This window comes from Hemitrygon akajei, chromosome 1 (genome assembly GCF_048418815.1).
Source record: "Hemitrygon akajei chromosome 1, sHemAka1.3, whole genome shotgun sequence".
Taxonomy (NCBI): Eukaryota; Metazoa; Chordata; class Chondrichthyes; order Myliobatiformes; family Dasyatidae; genus Hemitrygon; species Hemitrygon akajei.
In genome coordinates this window covers 36,946,087-36,966,835 of record NC_133124.1, presented here as the reverse complement: position 1 = coordinate 36,966,835, position 20,749 = coordinate 36,946,087, and the positions used below count along the sequence as shown (strand labels likewise).

The window sequence follows — 20,749 nt, the reverse complement described above, 5'->3', positions numbered from 1 at the left end:
CAAGAAAAGCATTTAGTGAGAGGGAAGACATTGTCTTTCCTTGGAATTTGAAGAAGATAGAGACATGCAGTTGGTTTTAAGCAAGTGCAGAGATTAGGAGGAGGAGAGGAAAGCATAATATGGAATGTTTGTGATCAAATAAAAGACCAATTTAATGACAATTGAGCAGTTGACAAAAGCAAAAGAGCATTATAAAAGGGTAAGTTATGAAAGTAAATGTGGTGTATGGGTAAACACAAGGAAATCTGCAGATGCTGGAAATTCAAACAACAACACACACAAAATGCTGGTGGAACACAGCAAGCCAGGCAGCATCTATAGGGAGAAGCGCTGTCGACGTTTTGGGCCGAGACCCTTTGTCAGGACTAACCGAAAGGAAAGATAGTAAGAGATTTGAAAGTAGTGGGGGGAGGGGGAAATGCAAAATGATAGGAGAAGACCGGAGGGGGAGGGATGAAGCTAAGAGCTGGAAAGGTGATTGGCGAAAGTGATATAGAGCTGGAGAAGGGAAAGGATCATGGGATGGGAGGCCTCAGGAGAAAGAAAGGGGGGGGTGAAGCACCAGAGGGAGATGGAGAACAGGCAAACAACTAAATATGTCAGGGATGGAGTAAGAAGGGGAGGAGGGACATTAACGGAAGTTAGAGAAGTCAATGTTTCTTTCTTTCTCCTGAGGCCTCCTGTCCCATGATCCTTTCCCTTCTCCAGCTCTGTATCACTTTCGCCAATCACCTTTCCAGCTCTTAGCTTCATCCCACCCCCTCCGGTCTTCTGCTATCATTTCGCATTTCCCCCCTCCCCCCACTACTTTCAAATCTCTTACAATCTTTCCTTTCGGTTAGTCCTGACGAAGGGTCTCGGCCCAAAACGTCAACAGCGCTTCTCCCTATAGATGCTGCCTGGCCTGCTGTGTTCCACCAGCACTTTGTGTATGTTGTTCTGGTGTATGGGTGTTGTGAAAAGGAATAGCAGAACCATTACCAACTGTGGTAGTTGAAAACAGTGGTGTTTGTGATCTGAAATTATTGAATTGTGTCTGGAATTTTCAAGTGAGCAGTGGGCCAACAAGCTGCCTTTCTAACCTCTCTTTTAGTATTGGCCCACTTAGCCAAGGAATCCTGCTAGTAAGAGCTTGACATAATGCTGTGAGATCTTTCTGCATCATGCCTTGATAAATCCATGTTCTATTGTCTGTGATAGGGGTGTTGTAAAATCAGGCAGATCTGACAAAAGAATCACTTCCCATTCTGGGAGGTCATTGACTTGTTGACTGCTAACACCAGTAGTTCTGTTGCCAGAGCTCGACCTAACATGTCAAGGAAACCAAAGTGCCAGATCTAAAAGCTACTTTTTGTTGCTCAAACTGTGTTTTGCTTCACTGAAACAGTTTGGGAGATTGAAGCCAGAGCAGCAGAATAGGAAAGTGATAGAGAATTCAAATGACATACAACTGGGAGCTTGGAGTTTTGCTTAGATTGAACATCTTCTGCAAATTTACTATTACTTCCTTTTTATTTTTAATGATCTGGCATTAGATATATTTCAGCTCATCTGATAGGCCAATTGCAGTTTGCAACCCTGCAGCCTTCAGTTGATTTTCTTTCTGATATTTTGTGAAAGCTCAACTTCCTTGGCAGTCTATTCTATACATTCACTAATCTTGAACAAAATTATAGTCTTTGATCTGTCTGTTTGCATTCCTTTTCAAAGGAAAAAATATTTGCTTTTAGAAAGGAAACGGGACTTAACTAGGCAAGTGTCCAAATTTTTGAGTTTGTGTTATCTTGAATTAAGATAGAATTCATGTTGCAAATGCATCCTTTATATAAATCCAAGGAACTGTATTTAATGTTACTGAAACTAGTGTTGGTATAAATTAAGCATGACTCTGGTTTGGTCTAATTTTTGCTTACAACAAAATTGGCTGATAGTTATTTCCAAAAACAAGGTACAGCATTAGTGTTTTCGCATAAAGGCAACTGAAGCAAGTAACCCAGAAAATGGGAAATTGTTTCTTCCATTGTTTTACACTATGTTGTAAAAATCAAACCAACAAAAGCTATTGGATCTAATTTGTTTTTTAAACTGAGTCTCTTGATTGTATGTAAAGTATGCTTTTGTTACTATATAGTTTTATCTTACTGGCTGAGATGGAAATAGAGATGAATTCTTTCAAAGGCTTGGATGATTGCCCTATTTCCTTTTTAAAAGTCAGGCCACATGCTTTCAAAAATGCGATTCTGCCAATTATAGAGGACATTTCTTAAAACAGCTATAGCTGTGCAGCAAAATGCCTTTAAATGTTTTCAGCATCATTTTAATGTGAGGGTGATATGATAAACATTGATTATCCAAACAGATGGCTGTAGGAAATAATAGGACATAACCATTTTTTTAAAAAGAGGCTGGTTATTTTAAATTAAGTTTGAAAAAATTGCTTCTTTAAGGGTTGGTTAATCTCTGGAGCTCTCCACCCCTAAGAGTGGGAATGGGAGTGGTAGAGGCTAGATCATTAGATACAGTGCCTGTAAAAAATATTTACAACATTGAATCACAGTGGATTTAATTTGTTTTGTTTTCCACTCTCCTTTAATATGACACACCAAATCATCATTGGTGCAGCAATTTTTCTTTAGAAGTCACGTAATAATAAATGGAGATCTGTTTTTGGAGACCTGTGTGCAGTGAAGGTGTTTCAATTGATTGTAAAAAATATGCCTATATCTGGAAGGTCCAGCTGCTGATGAGTCCATATCTTGGCAGAAACTACACCATGAAGTCAAGCAACTCCATGAAAATGATATTGAAAAGCATAAGTCAGGAGATGGATACAAGAAAATTTCCAAGTCACTGACTATCCTTTGGAGTACAGTTAATTCAGCCATCAAGAAATGGAAAGAATTTGGCACAGCTGTAAATCTGCCTAGAGCAGGCTGTCCTCAAAAACTAAGTGACCATGCAAGGGGACCAGTGAGAGAGACCACCAAGAGACCTATGACACTTCTGAAGGAGCTATAAGCTTCAGTGACTGAGGGGGGAGAGATTGCGCATACAACAGCTGTTGCCTGGATGCTTCACCAGTCTCAACTTTATTGGAGAGTGGCAAAGAGATTGTCACTGTTGGGGAACAAAACTCATGAAATTTCGTCTACAGTTTGCCAGCAGACATGTGGGAGACTCTAAAGTCAGCTGGAAGAAGGTTCTATGGTCTGATAAAACCAAAATTTTTTTGACCATCAGATTAAATACTATGTTTGGTGTAAGCCAGACTCCACACATAATAAAAAACACACCATCCCTACTGTGAAGCATGGTGGTGGCTGCATCATGCTGTGGGGATGCTTCACTGCATCGGGCTGTGGAAGGCTTGTGAAGGTAGAGGATAAAATGAATGCAATAAAGGGAAATCCTGGAGGAAAACCTGACAAAGTCTGCAAGAGAACTGCGACTTGGAAGAAGATTCGTTTTCCAGCAAGGCAATGACCCCAAGCATAAAGCTAGCTACAAAGGAATGGCTTAAAAATAACAAAGTTAATGTCCTGGAGTGGCTAAGTCAGAGTCCAGACCTCAATCCAATTGAGAATTTGTGGTTGGACTTGAAAATGGCTGTTCACTCACGATCCCCATGTGATCTGACAGAGCTTGAGCAGGCTTGTGAACAAGAATGGGGAAAAATTGCAGTGTCCTGATGTGCGAAGGTGATAGAGACCTATCCACACAGACCGAAGGTTGTAATTGCTGCCGAAGGTGCATCTACTAAGTACTCTTGAAGGGGGTGAGTAATTATGCAATCAATTATTTCGTGTTTAATAATTGTAATAAATTTAGACCGATTTGTAGAAATTTGTTTTCACTTCCACTTTGTCGCAGAAGTCTTTTCTGTTGATCAATGCCAAAAAAGGCCAAATTAAATCCACTGTGGTTCAATGTTATAAAGCAATAAAACAAAATTTCCAAGGGAGGTGAATACTTTCTATAGGCGCTGTATATTTAAGGTGGAGATAGATAAATATTTGAACAATTGAGGAATTAAAGATTATGGAGAACTGACACAGAAGAGTTGAGGTCAGCATAAATTAGTCATGATCATAATGAATAATGAGTCAGGACCTGGAGGCCTGCTCCTTTTTTTCTAGTATTTAGAAAATGCAAATATTCAAAAACAGAACTTAAAACATGGTGGGCATGATAATTTTAATATCTCAAATACATTGCGACCTAAAAATAAATTAAACCTAGTTTGCTTCATTTTTTAGTGTTCAATATAATGTTCTTTTGTAGGTATTATGACAAATGCAGAGATGTGTACCCGAGTTAATGAATTTGAATGAACAGCCATAAAATTCAAGTTTCACTAACTTTCCTGTTTCGGATCTACCCGCAACTCCTTTTGGAGAAAGAGGAAAAAATGAATTCAAAATCAACGTGTCCAAATGTCAGTATTCCCAGCTTTGATGAACACCGCGAGAAAAAGAAGCGCTATACTGTAAGTATGGAAATTACAAATACAAATTGAATTCAATTACTTCTAGAAGCTTAAGATTGGAAAGTATTTTCCAAAATATTTGTTCTATATTGGTAAAAGTTTATATTTTCACACAACTATCAATTTAATGCTTGCTGCATTTGTAAATGCAACCATACAACTGTGTCAAGATGGTTAAATTTAACATTGTGTATGTTAACATTGTGTGGTGGAGGGAACATGAGGGAACATGAGTGAAAGTTTGTAAAGTCAATCTTAAAGGCTAATAGAAGCACAAATTGGATCTTTATTGGTTGGAGTATAAATCAAGTGAAATGAAAGAAATACCCATGGTAATGTATTGGATACAGCTTGAGATCTCAACTTATGATTAATCAGGAGCAAAATTAGCAGCAAGAGCCCACTGTTTTTTTGGTGTGTCATCTACAGGGTTCTTTTAATCAGAAATGAGATGTTAGGTTCTTTGTAAAGTGGTTACTAATCAATAACAGATTGCACAATGGTTAATATACATGTATATCCTCTTCTGCCTCTTTGGTGAAATGGTAGGATTATGGAAAGTGCAAAGGATATCCATTAATCTTACAACACAGCATTTAAACTAAATGTTCATTGAACAGAGATCAAAATAATGTTACAAACTGATGGATTGGTTTGCATTCATAATATTGGAATTTGGTTTCTTCCTACTGTAATTATTCTTTTCCACAGGTTTACAAAGTACTAGTGCGCATCGGTAGGAATGAATGGTTCGTCTTGAGACGTTATGCTGAATTTGATAAATTGTACAACTCAGTAAGTTTATTGAGTACATGTTGCATGTACAATATATTTTTCCTTGATTATCATCAGGTAGCATGATGTTAGTTAAGTACTCTGAGCTTCCAAATTAAACTTCATCTCTTATCTTTAAGAATAACCATTCAGTTCCTGCAGTAGGCATCTTTCTTTTCTTAAAATTATTATGTAGTTGAATTTAAACCTAGAAGGTTATCACATCACATATCAGTTTACTGTAGAACCTGCAGTTTTAACTTATAGATATTGTCCATTAAAAGGATATTCAAACTGAACTGAAATTATTTTATGAGCAAAGACACTAATTGTAATTCAAAATAAATATAGTTGAGTTTGCTGTTAGTTGTTTTTAAGACAAGAAACGATAACAGCTTTCATTATTCCCGATTCCAACATTAAGTACAGCCTAAAATGAATAGTGACTTAATGAAAACGCTGGAATACTCAGTATGTATATTTCATTAGGAGTTTGAGGATATTTGGTGTGTCACCTAAAACACTCAAACTTCTATAGGTGTATAGTGGACAGCATTCTGACAGGCTGCATTCTACAGTATGCAGGGGCTACTGTACAGGACCGAAAGAAGCTACAGAAATTAGTCAGCTCCATCTTGGGTACTATTCCTCATAGTATCCAAAACATCTTCAAAGACAGTGCCTCAGAAATGCAGCGTCCATTATTAAGGACCCACAACACCCAGGGCATGCCTTCTTCTCGTTGTTACCATCAGGAAGGAGGTACAGAAGCCTGAAGGCACACACTCAGTGATTCAGGAATGTGTGTGTGTAAAAACTTATGTATTTGAACTATCTTTTTAATCTATTTATATATATACACGTGTGTATATGTGGGTGTGTATATATGTGTATGTATATTAAAAACTTTTCCCATTCTTTCTATATTATCATATATTGCATTGAACTGCTGCTAAGTTAACAAATTTCATAACACACACCAGTAATAATAAAGCTGATTCTGATTCTGATTTGCATCTGTGCAGAGAGAACGGAGGTCACATTCCAAGTTGATGACAAGTCATCAGAATTTGTAAAAGGACGTTGGCATGAAATATTAACTTAGCTTTCAGACTCAAAAGTATTTGTTGCTGATGTATGTGTTTTTTTCATTGCCATATGCTGTTAATGATCCAGAATTGATAGGTATTAGGTATAAAATATAATTATTGTATTTGAATAGTAAACAATAATTCTTTATAAAATTGCAAAACTCAAGCCCAAACCAAGCTTGATTATCTGGCCTTGCTTGTCGCTTCAGTGCACTGCTGTGGGAAACCTGCATTGCTGTTTACAAAACTGACAAAAATGTGAGTCGTCAAGGCAACAGAAGGTATAGGTGTGAAGAGAATGAACAAAATCTGAAACAAGGAAAAAGTGAAGGTGTGGGAGGCCAGAATCCACAGCACATTGCAGATTGCAGGATGCAGATTTGCATTTAACCACGTCATTTTAAAAATCACAATTTATTACTGATAGTTGCACAGAAAGAGAGAGAAATGATCCTTGCAGGAAATTATTTCTAAAATTGGATCAGAATTTAATCAAGAAACAGCTGTTCTTATATGTCAAAATTTACCTTTCACAGGAATGCAATGGCAAAAAGAACATTTAGGCTAGATGCTAATCGCAACATAACCATCTTCTGCATCACAAACTATTCATGAGGAAAAACCTGTCATATCAATTGTTACTTTATCTGGTCTATAAACAGCCTCCCAGTATTCTGTATCATTAATTTTCTGCAAGACATATGTAATTAATGTAATTGTTTTCTTAGAACGAAGTACTAATGCATCTACTTTTTTGTTTTTGTTAGCTGAAAAAGCAGTACCCACAGTTTCCTTTGAAGCTTCCTGCTAAAAGAATATTTGGGGACAATTTTGAACCAGGTGATCATTGCTATACATTTAAAACACAAGATATAGTTAAAGCTGTTTACAGTGTAGCCCATTTATGGCGTCGGTGCTTTGATTTCTGTTTCTCTTTTCCCCTGTTCCAGGAATTTCAAAAATGGTTCATTTGCCTAGAGTAAATCTAAATGTGCCATTTTATTTTGAGTATCATGTGTCAAGTGAGTTTTTGAAATTTCCCAGAATAATGCTAATAGTATGTGATTCTGAAGTACAGAAGTCCGTGTTGGTTGACAAATATTAACCTGTCCCTGATTCATTGCATTTCCTTCAGGTTACACCAGCACAAACAGGCTTTCTTCGGCATTTGCTGAGAGACAGCTGTGATCAGGTAGCAGGTGCAAGATTTTAGCTTTTTCCAAAGTTGATGTTACCTGCAAAGTTAAGGATTTGATCCCTTGTATTGATTTACACAGTATTCACTGTATTCACAGTTCCTATAATTATCACAATATAATAACTAATGGAGCTCAGAAAAATGGAGGGCTATGGGTAACCCTAGGTAATTTCTAAGGTAAGGACATGTTCGGCACAGCTTTATGGGCCAAAGGGTCTGTATTTTGCTGTAGGTTTTCTATATGTTTCTATGCTTCTAATGTCATTTCCCTGGTGCTGGATTGACCAGTCATTCTGATGGCACCAACTTAATTGACTGAGGAGGAGGTGCTGAGTAGATGTAAGATATTTTCTGTTTGGGAGGAAATAAAAATATGAAGCAATTAGTCAATTTAACATCTGAATAAGTTAATAAGTCTCCGGGATGGATGTCATAAGAACTAAAGATAAGGCTTTTCCCCCTTTCAGTGTATCCTGAAAGGGGTATATCCTTTCGAAGTGTTTCTTGAATTTTCGTTTCTCAGCAGAATTTGCTAATTCAATTTAAATGTAATGAAAGTTTATGTTCATCTGTGGAAAAACTTGTACTGAGAATCTTGTTGCACGGATAGAAGTTGTACGTTTATGCTTTTGTTTGTGTGCAGAATTGCATTCCATTTATTATGTATTTCAAATTTCCCATGAGAAATAAAGTGGGCAAAATTATTGTGTTTTGATCTTATTGGATGACCACTACTTTGGCAAGAACGTCGAGCGAGAAAGACAATGCCATTTTGATGAGGTTATTCTATAAGCTTCACAATAGCTGAAGTTATATAGACAAATTGCAAATGAGTGTTAACAATGGAGTTGTATTTTATTTTCCCAATGTTAACTAGGATTGCCTTAGTCTATAGAGCTTTGATGGTTTGAATTCATAAAAGTTAAAGCAGTATGTGGAGTCCTACCTTCCTTGGGGGGAAAAAGGATAAACATGTGAAAGAAATGTTTGTGGAGTACCCCTTTGGAACTGGTGACTATAATTCAGTATGTTTCCAGGTATTCATAGGAAAAGACAAAACTGATCCTAGAGTTAAGATTTTATGTTGGTGCAAGACTAATTGCAACAGCATAATGTCTGGTAAAAGTGGATTGGGAGCAGCTCCTTGAGGACATAGCAACATCCAGTAAGTAGGAGGTGTTTAAAGGCAAGATTATAAGTATGTTCCTGTCTGGGGGAGAAAAGAAAATGATAAAGATAATGGCATACATTATGGATAAATTGTCAGGGACTGGCATAGAAAATGGAACACTACAGCACAATGATATGCTGACTTTTTAACCCTACTCTAAGATCAGTTTAACCCATGTGCCTATCTAAGAGATTTTTAAATGTCCCTAATGCATCTGCTTCTACCACCACCCCTGGCAGGTGTTTCATGCACCCACTATTCTCTGGGTGAAGTCAACTTACCTCTGACATTCCCTTATACTTTCCTCCAGTCATCTTAAAATTGTGCTCCTGTGTATTAGCCATTTCCACCCTGGGAAAAAGTTTCTGGCTGTCCACTTGATCTATGCCTCTTATCATCCTGTATACCTCTATCAAGTCACTTCTCATCCTCCTTTGCTACAAAGTGTATAGCCCAACCTCACTGAACCTATTCTCTTAATCTAAGAGACCTATACTAGTTTTTGCAACTCACTCCCTTTTTATATGTTGATAGAAGCTTTTCCAATCTAATTACACTTTTCATGTTGTATTACTCTCATTCCTATTTTTTCTTTCCTAATCAGTGATTTTTCCTCCTTCACTAATTTCAAATCTTTTACCCCTTTGACTCCATTGTTCTTTTTGGCAAAGTTGACATAATACTAACTCCATCTTCTTTTATTAATTACAGTGTGGGCTGCTTGTGTTTTGGGCTGTGTGTGTGTTTTAATTCTTTAAGCGTTTGCTATTGCTTGCTTACAGTCAGATGTTTTAATGTAATTTACAAATCTAAAATCTACTGTAATTAATACCTTTTTACTTTTATTTGTCTGGAATTAAGACCCTGGCCTTCAACTGCTCCAAATATTTTAATCTAATTCTATTATATTATGACAAGGATTTCCTAAAGGTCTCTTAACTACAAGATTATTCTTCACCCTCATAATTATTGTACTGGCTTTATTACATTCCTCTCTAATTTCCAGATGTACATAACATTCTTCTACTTGTTTGGAGCATGCAGAATATTTCCATCAATGCTTTCTGCCCTTGTGTTTCTCTTAGTTCCGTGCAAATTAATAATAATAGCTTATTTATAGAACACTTTTCATACAACCGATGTATGAAATTAACAATTGCTTTACATTGGGATAAAGTGCAGACATGAAAATAAAAAACAAAAATATGCTAGTTAAATAAATGGGTTTTGAGCTGATGTTCAAAATTGTTAACAGAGTCTGCATCCCTTATAGTCTTAGGTATTGAATTCCAGTTTAAGAGCATAGTTCAAAAAAGCTGACTTGCTAATTATCTTTAAGTTGATTTGATGCTTGATTTCCTGCACCTTAAATACTTTCTCTGTTAACTCCTTACTTTATTATCGTAGCTATCCCATCCCATTTCCTTTACCATTTTTGTTTGTGTCCCAAAGTTAATTCCTAATCTTGGTCACTTCATAAACTGCAATGACTATTATTAGCCTATGCCTATTTATTTCTCCTTTGCCAATAATCTGCCTTTCATGTCATGAATGCCATGTGCATTCAGGTAAAGAGGCATAATTTGTTTATTTTTACCATTCTTTCCCTATGGTCATATGGCTATGTTCTCTCATGTTTGTTGTATGCTCTGTCTCCTCTTAACAGATCTGCCTTCTAAGTACTCACTTTGAAACCTTACAATATCACCGAGCCTTTTCTATTTGACTTCTAAATTATCTTCAAGCTGTCTTATTAGCAGCCCAATTCACTCAATTCACCAGAAGTTTTTTTTAAAGCTGAATTGCAGTGAAGTCTTTTGGAATGGAACAGCTGCCAGTTTCCTATGAATTGAAACACTTTTCTTAGAACCTCACATTCAGCTCTGATCATATTCACCCTGTACTAACTTGTAGTAGACTCGGGTTCTGGTTCTACTTGATAACTTAGAGTTGAGCTGTTCATGCTACTCCAGAAGAACCTCTTCCTCAGTCCTATTTGTAATCATGGATCCCACATAGACTATGACAACTGAATCATTTTTCCCTTTTCCATCAAATTTCTTCTCCAGTACTGATGAAATATCATTAACACTGGCATCATTTCCCTTCCCCAGACTAGAAAAATGCCGAGAACAGTATCTTCCTTACTGTACTGTAGTTAGTGTATTTCTCCCCTCTGCACTCTCTCGTTAGGTGCACAGAGGCTTCAAGTATTTCGCCTTTGTTACTATCAGATTTATTATCACAGACATATGTTGTGAATTTTGTTCTGTGGCAGTGGTACATTGCTAAGACATTTTTTTAAAAATCACTGCAAGTCCAATAACACTGGACAACAAATTTTTTCAAAAGTGTTGCTTCCTCAGAATTTTTTTTTGTTTATGATAGATCTTGAAGAGGAACACAAATATAATTTCAGACTACTTGTATCACGTAGGAATTTGGAGAAACAACAAATTAACTTTTATTGAATATAATGTGTTTAATTGCATAATGGTGCTAGTGCTTTGCAATAGTTCAACTAAGTTAAAAATATTTTGTTAATGATTTTCATTTGTACTCAGTATCTGAGGCTTCTCACTTAAGTGTCCAACAATAATTCGCCAGCACTGATGGATTCCAGTTGCCCTGGTAGTTTTTCTCCATGACCGCAATGTCCTGGTGAAACCTTTCACCATGCTCGACACTAACAGCACCAAGATTTGCAGGGAAGAAGTCTAAATGAGAATACAGAAAATGAATCTTTAGTGACATGTTGTATTTCATGGTTTTATATGCTTGAAGCATGCTTTCAACCAGCTGCATGTAGTTTGGTGCTCTGTAGATGCCGAGAAAAATTCCAACAACTTCCTTGAATGCCTTCCATGTGATTTTCTCCAGTCCCACTAGAAATTCTTCAAATTGCCTGTCATTGATGACCTGTTTGATTTGTGGACCAACAAAAATGCTTTCCTTAATCTTGGCATCAATTATTCTGGGAAGCACCTGTCTCAAATATAAAAATCCTTCATAGAAATTTTTGTGCCTGGTGATAGCAAATTCCATCCTTACAGTCCTGAACCCAATAATTATTACTAAAACCTGTCCTGCCGTGCAGCAGCTGCACCGCCTAGCATGCCTGGACAAGATAGGAAAATTTCCAGCTTACATTGTAGGCAACATTTTAATTGACTTGCATTATGAATTGAAATAATAAACATAAGTGATTTCAAAAAATGGTGGGTGATTGGGAAATTTCATGGTGATTTTCATGATCAGTAGCCCAAAATTCATAAGATACACCTAAAAGTATTCAGGAAGCAAAATCTTTGTTCAGTGTAATTGGTAAATCCCAAAAAAATAACAAGGTCATGTTCATAGATTGTTCAGAAATCTGATGGTGGAGGGGAAGAAGCTGCTTCTGAATCACTTAAGTGTGGATCTTTAGGCTCCTGTACCACCTTGATGGAAATAAAGAGAATGGGCCATGTCCTGTAGTGAGAGGCCTTTGTGAAGGATGTCTCTTTCTTGAGGCACCACTTTTTGAAGATACCCTCAGTGGTAAGGAGGGTTGTGCCTTATAGAGTCTACAACCCTCTGCAGCCTCTTTCGGTCCTGTGCATTGGAACCTTCATAGCAGGTGGTGATACAGCCAGTAAGAATGCTCTTCATGGTATATCTGTAGAAATTTGCTTCAGTAGTGACATTCTAAATTTCCTCAAACTGCAATGCTTTCTTCCCTTCTTCGTGATTGCATAGGATATCTCAGGATAGATTCTGAGATATTGACGTCCAGAAAATTTAGGCTGCACACCTTTCCACCCCTCAATGAAGACTATTGTGTGATCTCCCCAATTTTCCTTTCCTGAAGACCACAATCCACTCCTAAAGATCGCCATACTTGTCTCACTTTTAATCACATGCCTTCATTCCTCTTGACTGACGTGTTCTGCAATTCTTAATCTGAGGGTTGATTGACTGACTCTTGGAACAAAGTGTCTAGGCAGCTTATCACCCAGGACACGCCCTCTTCTCATTGCAACTATCAGGGAGGAGGTACAGGAGCCTGAAGGCACAGATTCAACATTGTAGGAACAGCTTCTACCCCTCTGCCATCAGATATCTGAATGGACAATGAACCAATCGTGAACGTTACCTATTTTTTTGCTCGCTGTTTACACCACTTATTTTGGTTATAATTTAAACTTTTTAATGTATTGCACTGTACTGCTGCTGCAGATTTTGCAACAAATTTTATGACATGCCCGTGATATTAAATCTGATTTTGATTGAATTCTGAGCTGAAGTCCCCTGAGCTGCATATATTTACTACCCACATACTTTACTTACAATAAATGCTTGTTTTGCCATGCTTATCTCAAATTAGTAATGAATAACTATCTGTACTTTATAATTCAGTGTAATCACTAATCTGGGTTTAATTAGGGGTGCCACGGTAGTGTAGCAGTTAGCACAATGCTATTACAGCTCGGGGTGTTGGGAGTTCAGAGTTCAATTCCAGTGTCGCCTGTACGCAAGTTTGTACATTACTTCCCTTGGTTTTTCTCCGAGTACTCCTGTTTCTTCCCATGCTCCAAAGGCTTGCTGGTTAGTAGGTTAACTAGTCATTGGAAATTGTTCCATGCTAAGGATAGGGTTAAATCAGTGGGTCGCTGGGCAGTGCAGCTCAAAGGGCTGGAAGGGCCTGTTTCACACTATCTCTAAATGAATTTAGAGATACCAGTTTAGTTAAAGGAATATAATTGTAAATTAGTGTGAATCCCCAGTAAGATGGAGAAAAGTAAATACAATTCTCACTAACTAGGCTGTCTCAGACTCACATTTACTGTATACTAATGCACTAGGCAAGAAGTAAACTAAGTATTCTAAATCCTGTAGCATTTTCTTTAAGTGTAACGCTGTATCTTTGTCCTAGCCTCACTGAAGCTTCATTAGTTCCAATTTCAATAAACTGATATTGCTTTGTAGCTTTCTAATAGTTTGTCAACATGAGTAGAGAAATAAAAATTCTTTCAACTTTTATTTTTAACAGCATTTATCAAGCAAAGAAGAGCAGGATTGAATGAATTCATTCAGAAATTAGTATCAAATCCATCATTAAGTGAAAAGTAAGATTCATTTCACTAATTCCATAAAATGATAACTATGTTCATTTGAATTGACTTCTGGGAGCGTGGGGAAAGTTAGGGCAAATAAATATGTTATTATCTGCAGCTAAGAAAGCTTACAATTATTTAGCTGTATTTAATTTATGGATTGTGATTTTTATAATTGTTTCTTAAAAGCTTCTCAGAATTGTTAGTCAAATGAAAATTCTGTTCTGCAAGTGTGTGGTCTTCCCTTCCCTGTACTTACATAATCGATTTGTGAAGGGCATAACTTGAAGGCCTGAATGGAGCATCTCAGACTGTAGCCACTTGCACTCAGCACCCATAGAGTCTGAACAGCAATTAATGTGAAAGTTCTGATCCCACTGTTCTTTGAATCTTATCCTAGCTTTGTCCACAATAGAAGCAGAGACCTATTATTAAACATTCTAAAATGTTTCTGACTTACAGAGAACTTCAGAAGGATTAAAATTGAAGAAAGTTGGAGGCACAATATGTAGCAGTTAGCATAACGCATTACAGTGCCAGCAGCCCGGATTAATTTCCACCACTGTCTGAAAGGAGTTTGTACATTCTGCCCATGACCAATTAAGTTTCCTCCAAGTGCTCCAGTTTCCTCCCATGTTCCAATATGGATTAGTAGGTTAATTGGTCACATGGGTGTAACAGTGTGGTACGTGCTTGTTGGGCCAGATTGACCTGTTACTGTGCTGCATCTCTAAATAAAAATACATTTAAAAATATTTTTTAAAATACTGAAAGTGGGGAAAAAACAAAATAAAAAAGGCACAAAAAATTAAAAGCATTAAGCTAAAATCAAATAATTAAATGAAGTAACGTTCTGTATTGTCATTTAATCCTTCAATTTCATAGAACTCATTGAAGTATGCTAGTCTTGGCACTGACTACAGGCTCCGGAGCGAAAGGCTCTTCAGGCTACCTTGGAGCAAAGTATGAGAGGTTATTTACTCCTCCCCCCTTCCTGGCATTAAATGTGCTGTATGTATATGGCATCTACTGGAAATGTGAACTGATTCAGCCAGCAGAAATTTTCCATAATTTCCACACTTCAGCTTCTAAACAAATCCCTGCTATCAAATGACAAAATGCCGATAGTCTGTTTGGAAGCTCCACACCATGTGATTAAAATAGAAAATGCTCAACAGATCAAGCAGAATTGTGGGAAGCAGAGTTAGCATTTCATCTCCGAGGCCTTTCACAGTTTATTGATTTCTGGACCATGTCGGTGTGCAGCATTTTTGCTTTCCAGCGAGTGGTTGGTATTAGAATGTTTAAGTTAGAAGCAAGAACTAGCATGGGAAAGGATAGAGTCATTCTGTTCCCCCCCTCTCCCCGCATGTAATGAGAAAGAAGCTAATAAAACAACATCACCACATTCAAATTATCTTCATTAAATCAGAACAGTTTCTTCATCAAACCTAGTCTGTAGTAGCTGTGAAGTCCAATAGTGGTTTTTGTATTGTGAACAGCCAACAGCAGTGAAATTCCTGTAGTTGAACAGATACAACAGATGCTGAGATCAGATAGAATTGCTAACATACAAATTCATCTTAAATTCAGTGCCATGCAGTTAATAATTTAGTACTTTGTATTGAGAAATGCAAGAATAACAGATAGTAAAGATTATATATGGATAGGTAGATGCTTTATTGATCCTAAAGGAAGTTAAAGTGTCAGAGTAACATTACAAGTGCACAGATATACAAATATTAGAAGAGAAGTAAAAAGGAATAAAAAAAATAAGTTACCTCAAACAGTCTAACCGGGGGGGGGGGGGATTATCACTTCCCCAGCTATAGGTTGACTCATTATAGAACCTAATGGCCGAGGGTAAGAATGATCTCATATAGTACTTTTTGGAGCAGAGCAGTTGTCTTAGTCAATTACTAAAAGTGCTCCTCTGTTCAGCCAAGATGACATGCAGAGGGTGAGAAACATTGTCCAGAATTGAATTGAATTGACTTTATTACTTGTATCTTTCACATATATGAGGAGTAAAAATCCTTAAGTTACGTCTCTGTCTAAATGTGCAATGTGCAATCTGTAGTAATTTGTAATAAATACTATGTACAACAGGACAGTCAATATAAGATTGAAATGCAATTGTGTCAGCGTGAATTAATCAGTCTGATGGCCTGGTGGAAGAAGCTGTCCTGGAGCCTGTTTGTCCTGGCTTTTATGCTGCGGCACCATTCCCCAAATGGTAGCATCTGTAACAGTTTGTTGTTGGGATGACTTGGATCCTCAATGATCCTTCAAGCCCTTTTTACACACCTGTCTCTGTAAATGTCCTGAATAGTGGGAAGTTCACATCTACAGATGTGCTGGACTGTCCACATCACTCTCTGCAGAGTCTAGCGATTGAGGGAAGTACAGTTTCCATACCAGGCAGTGATGCAGCCAGTCAGGATGCTCTCAATTGTGCCCCTGCAGGAAGTTAATAGGATTTGGGAGCCCATACCAAACTTCTTCAACTGTCTGAGGTAAAAGAAGAGCTGTTGTGCTTTTTTCATCACATAGCCAGTATGTATAGACCATGTGAAATCTTCGGTGATGTGTATGCTGAGGAACTTAAAGCTGTTCATCCTCTCAACCCCAGATCCATTGATGTCAATAGGGGTTAGCCTATCTCCAGTCCTCCTGCAGTCCACAACCAGATCCTTTGTTTTTGTGACATTGAGGTTGTTTTCTTGACACCACTGTGTCAGGGTGATAACTTCTCTGTAGGCTGCCTCGTTATTTGAGATCAGAACAATCAGTGTAGTTTCATCTGCAAATTTAATTAGATTGGAGCTGTGGGTGGCGACGCAGTTATGGGTATACAGAGAGTAAAGGAGGGGCTTAGGGCACAGCTCTGAGGGGCACCTATATTGATGGTCAGAGGGGCAGAGGTGAGGGAGCCCACTCTTATCACCTGCTGGCAATCTGATAGGAAGTCCAGGATCCAGCTGCACAAGGCAGAGTGAAGGCTGAGGTCTCTGAGCTTCTTGTCGAGCCTGGGGGGGATTATTGTGTTGAATGCTGAACTGTAGTCCAAGAACAGCATTCTCACATGAGTATCCTTCTCCAGATGTGTAAGGACAGTATGTAGAGCAGTGGCTGTTGCGTTGTCTGTCGATCAGTTGTGTCGGTAGGCAAATTGTATGGGGTCCAGTTTGAGTGGTAGCATGGTGCAGATGTAGTCCTTGACCAGCCTCTCAAAGCATTTGCTTATTGTTAAGGTGAGTGCGACGGGATGCCAGCCGTTCAGACATGTTACCTTAGTCTTTTTAGGTATAGGAACAATGATAGATGTTTTGAAGCAGGAGGGCACTCTACACTGGGAGAGGGAGAGATTAAAGATGTCTTTAAACACACCTCCCAGCACATCCGGAGTGCCCGCCCTGGGATGCCGTCCAGTCCCACAGCCTTGTAACTGTCCACTTGTTGGAAACACCTGCGTACTTCAGCCACAGCAGTGACTAAGGTGCAGGACACTTAAGCAGCTCTCCTCAGAGGCTCAGTATTGGCAATATCAATATCAAGAAGATTTAGCTCATCTGGGAGAGAGGCAGCGATGTTAGAAACATCACTGCTTTTAGCTGTAAAGTCTGCGATTGTGTGCGGATCTAGCCATAAGCTGCGTGTGTTTTTGATGGAGAGTTGTGTCTGCATCTTGTCCCTATATTATCGTTATTGCCAGAATTTTCCATGGGGTGTTTTGTTCTACCACAGCTTCCATTGTGTCCAGTTTGACTCCTGTAATGGAGCCAGCCTTTATAATCAGTTATTGAGCCTGTTCCATCACTCGTATTGATGCCATTGCCCCAGCACACCACTGCATAGAAGATTGTTCTGGTGACAACAGGCTGGTAGAACATGTGAAGGAGAGGCCTGCCTACTCCAAAGGACCTCAGTCCCTTCAGGAAGTAGAGCGACTTGTACAAATCCTCTGTGTTGGTGCTCCATTCAAGTCTGTCATCCAGTGCACCCCCCAGTACTTGTAGGTCCTCACCACAACCACGTCCTCACTATCAGTAGTAACAGGGAGCGGTTCAGGCTTGGTCTGCCAAAAGTCCTTCACCATTTCCTTTGTCTTACTGATGTTGGGCTGCAGATGATTCAGCTTGCGCCATTTGACAGAGCCCTCCTCCAGGGCCCTGTATTCATCCTCCCATCCTCCCTTTATACACCCAACTATTGCTGATTCCTCAGAGAATTTCTGCAGTTAACATGACTCAGTCTTGTATCTAATGTCTGAGGTATACAGGGTAAACAGGAAAGGAGCCAATGGAGTCCTCTGTGGGGCCCCAGTGCTACTTATAGCTATCTGACACACAGCTCTGAAGCTGCACAAGGTGTGGTTTGCCAGTCAGGTAATCCATTATCCAGGATACAATAGAAGTGCCAACCTGCATTGAGTGGAGCTTCTCCCCCAGCAATAAGGGTTGTATGGTATTGAAGACGCTTGAGAAATCAAAAAACATTATCTGCACAGTGTTGCCCTGCTTATCCAAATGCGAGCTGGCTCTGTTCAGCAGGTAGATGACAGCATCATCGACTCCAATGTGCTCCTGGAATGCAAACAGCAGGGGATCGAGGGCTGATCTGACCAGGGCTTGGAGGTAAGCCAGGATCAGCATCTCTGGGGTCTTCATGTATGAGATCAGGGCAACTGGATGGTAGTCATTCAGGACTTCCGGTTGGCCTTTCTCGAGTACTGGGACCACACATAATGTTTTCTACATGGTAGGGACCCTTTCCCGCTGAGAATGAAAATGCACTGATATGTCATCTGCTTATTTTGGGTAATTAGCATTGCCCCATATTTATGATGCCTGAAATTTCTCAGCAGCCAGGAGAAATGTATTCAGGGAGATAAAAGAATGGAAAGTTGGGACAAAATGAGGAAAATCATTCATCAGGATCAAAGCAAGCTCAGGAGACCATATTGATGGTACTATTACTAACTGCTAAATTCCTTTGCAAAGAGCTGGTCCTGCTGACTTTAGAATATGATGTTTGTGCAGTTTCTGATATTTGTAACAATTGATTCTACTTGTTTTATTTTACTCTAATGTCTAACAAATATTTATTTCCTGGAGTATTAAAGAAACTGCTATTGAACATAATATTTGTTTTTAGTTTTGAAGTTCGAGCATTTCTTCAAATGGATAACCCAAAGAATCAGTCTGATCCATCAGAAGATGAGGATGAAAAGTCTGGCCACATGGTACCGTACATGCAGAAAAATTTTAGTTTTAAACTGTGCATGCTACCTTAGAGACTGGCATGCAGGGTTCTGTATTGATCTAATTCATTATCATGCCTGAGATTCTAAGATGTTTTTGTTTATCAACAGCAACATTTTACCTCTGAAAGTATTTATCTTGGTGCCTCAGGAAATCCACAGTGAGTACACCTTATATAAATAACAAAGATTCTATGTTATTGTATTGAAAATGTAAATTGTCTTGTGTGTTGTGCTATTGAAATTATATTATGTACATGTTACAATTTTAAATGCATTGTGTATTTTAACTCTATTGCATAATGGAAAATTTTGATTTTTCTTGGGGTATTTCAGAGCTAAACCAACAGACTTTGTTTTCTTGAAGCTAATTGGCAAAGGAAGCTTTGGCAAGGTAAGGTTGTTTAAATGTTTAACTTCAGCTTCTGTTTCTGTGTAAATTAATTTTTTTGTATGAATTTCAGAAATTAAGTCTATCATTTTTCTCCAAAAAGAATGAATCAACTGGATTATAACTATAAAATTATTTTTGTTAGGTACTACTTGCAAAACATAAAGCTGATGGTAAACTTTATGCAATCAAAGTCTTGCATAAGAAAGTGATCCTAAAGAAGAAAGAGGTAATATTATAAATGTGACATATTGCAATCAATTTATTTTAGATATTTATTGTTTTCATGGTGCTTTACTAGTTCTTAAAATATTTTCTTAATGCAGCAAAAGCACATCATGGCTGAGCGTAATGTGCTGCTGAAAAATGCAAAACATCCCTTCCTGGTTGGACTTCATTATTCGTTCCAAACCACAGACAAGCTCTACTTTGTTCTGGATTTTATTAATGGTGGAGAGGTAAGTATTATTACTTGAATTGGTAGGCAGTGATAAATCACTGAATTATGATTTTCTTTACATAACAGCAGAGATAGATTGTAGTATATTTAACATGTGAAAGTTGGCACAGATGCTGAAATGAAAATTTAGTATCATAAAACTCAGAAGAGGGTCAGCAGTTTAAGTGGTTTGGCACAGACTAGATGGGTCAAAGGGTCTGTTTCTGGACTGTTTACTTTTTGATGACTCTATAAAAGCAAACAACTGACAAATGCAGAACCACTAGCCACATTTGTAACTAGATATAATCTTCCTATTTATTTTGATTTATCTGTTTTATGCTTTGTTTACTCTTAGCTTGGTCTTTTTTTCCAAAATGGTGTGCAAAACTATACTTGTGATTTCCTGTAAACAATCTACTTGCCTGTGTGGGTGCAGGTAACCTTAGTTCATTAACTTCACTTGCCCTCTGATGGTTCTGACCTAAAAGTTCTTAAAAAGCGTACAATGGACCTTTTCACTCAAGTATAAAATTTAATTCCCACAATCAAATTTGCTATGATCTGAAGCCAGCTTCCTATCTTCTGGTTTCTACATTTCAAAAGCAGGAGCTTATTGAGCGTCGCTGAAATTCATAACATGTATCAAGTCCTGTTCAGTATCTATATCTTCATTCAATTTACAGTTTGCTGTTACCTCTTGTAAGTTTATCTCCTTGCCTCCTTTTTTTCTCTCTCCTCATCTCTGTGGCCTCCTCTAGTCCTCTACATAATTTGGACTTCTCTACATATGGTTTCTGTATATCTCAATTTATGCTCTAACATGCCTTCAACCTTCCA

At 38.1% G+C, this 20,749-nt stretch overlaps 1 protein-coding gene across 6 annotated transcripts in view; it reads left to right on the top strand.

Moving 5' to 3' along the window:
* sgk3 (serum/glucocorticoid regulated kinase family member 3) overlaps positions 1–20,749 on the top strand; it is a 100,867-nt gene that overhangs the window by 55,569 nt on the left and 24,549 nt on the right. For all 6 annotated transcript variants that reach the window (XM_073041265.1, XM_073041293.1, XM_073041272.1 and 3 more), the window contains 9 exons: positions 4,282–4,486; positions 5,198–5,281; positions 7,119–7,191; positions 13,753–13,828; positions 18,974–19,061; positions 19,191–19,240; positions 19,416–19,473; positions 19,616–19,699; positions 19,797–19,928. In XM_073041265.1, coding sequence (XP_072897366.1) covers positions 4,328–4,486; positions 5,198–5,281; positions 7,119–7,191; positions 13,753–13,828; positions 18,974–19,061; positions 19,191–19,240; positions 19,416–19,473; positions 19,616–19,699; positions 19,797–19,928 — 804 coding nt within the window. In that variant the 5' untranslated portion in view covers positions 4,282–4,327. The remainder of the gene's footprint in view (positions 1–4,281; positions 4,487–5,197; positions 5,282–7,118; positions 7,192–13,752; positions 13,829–18,973; positions 19,062–19,190; positions 19,241–19,415; positions 19,474–19,615; positions 19,700–19,796; positions 19,929–20,749) is intronic.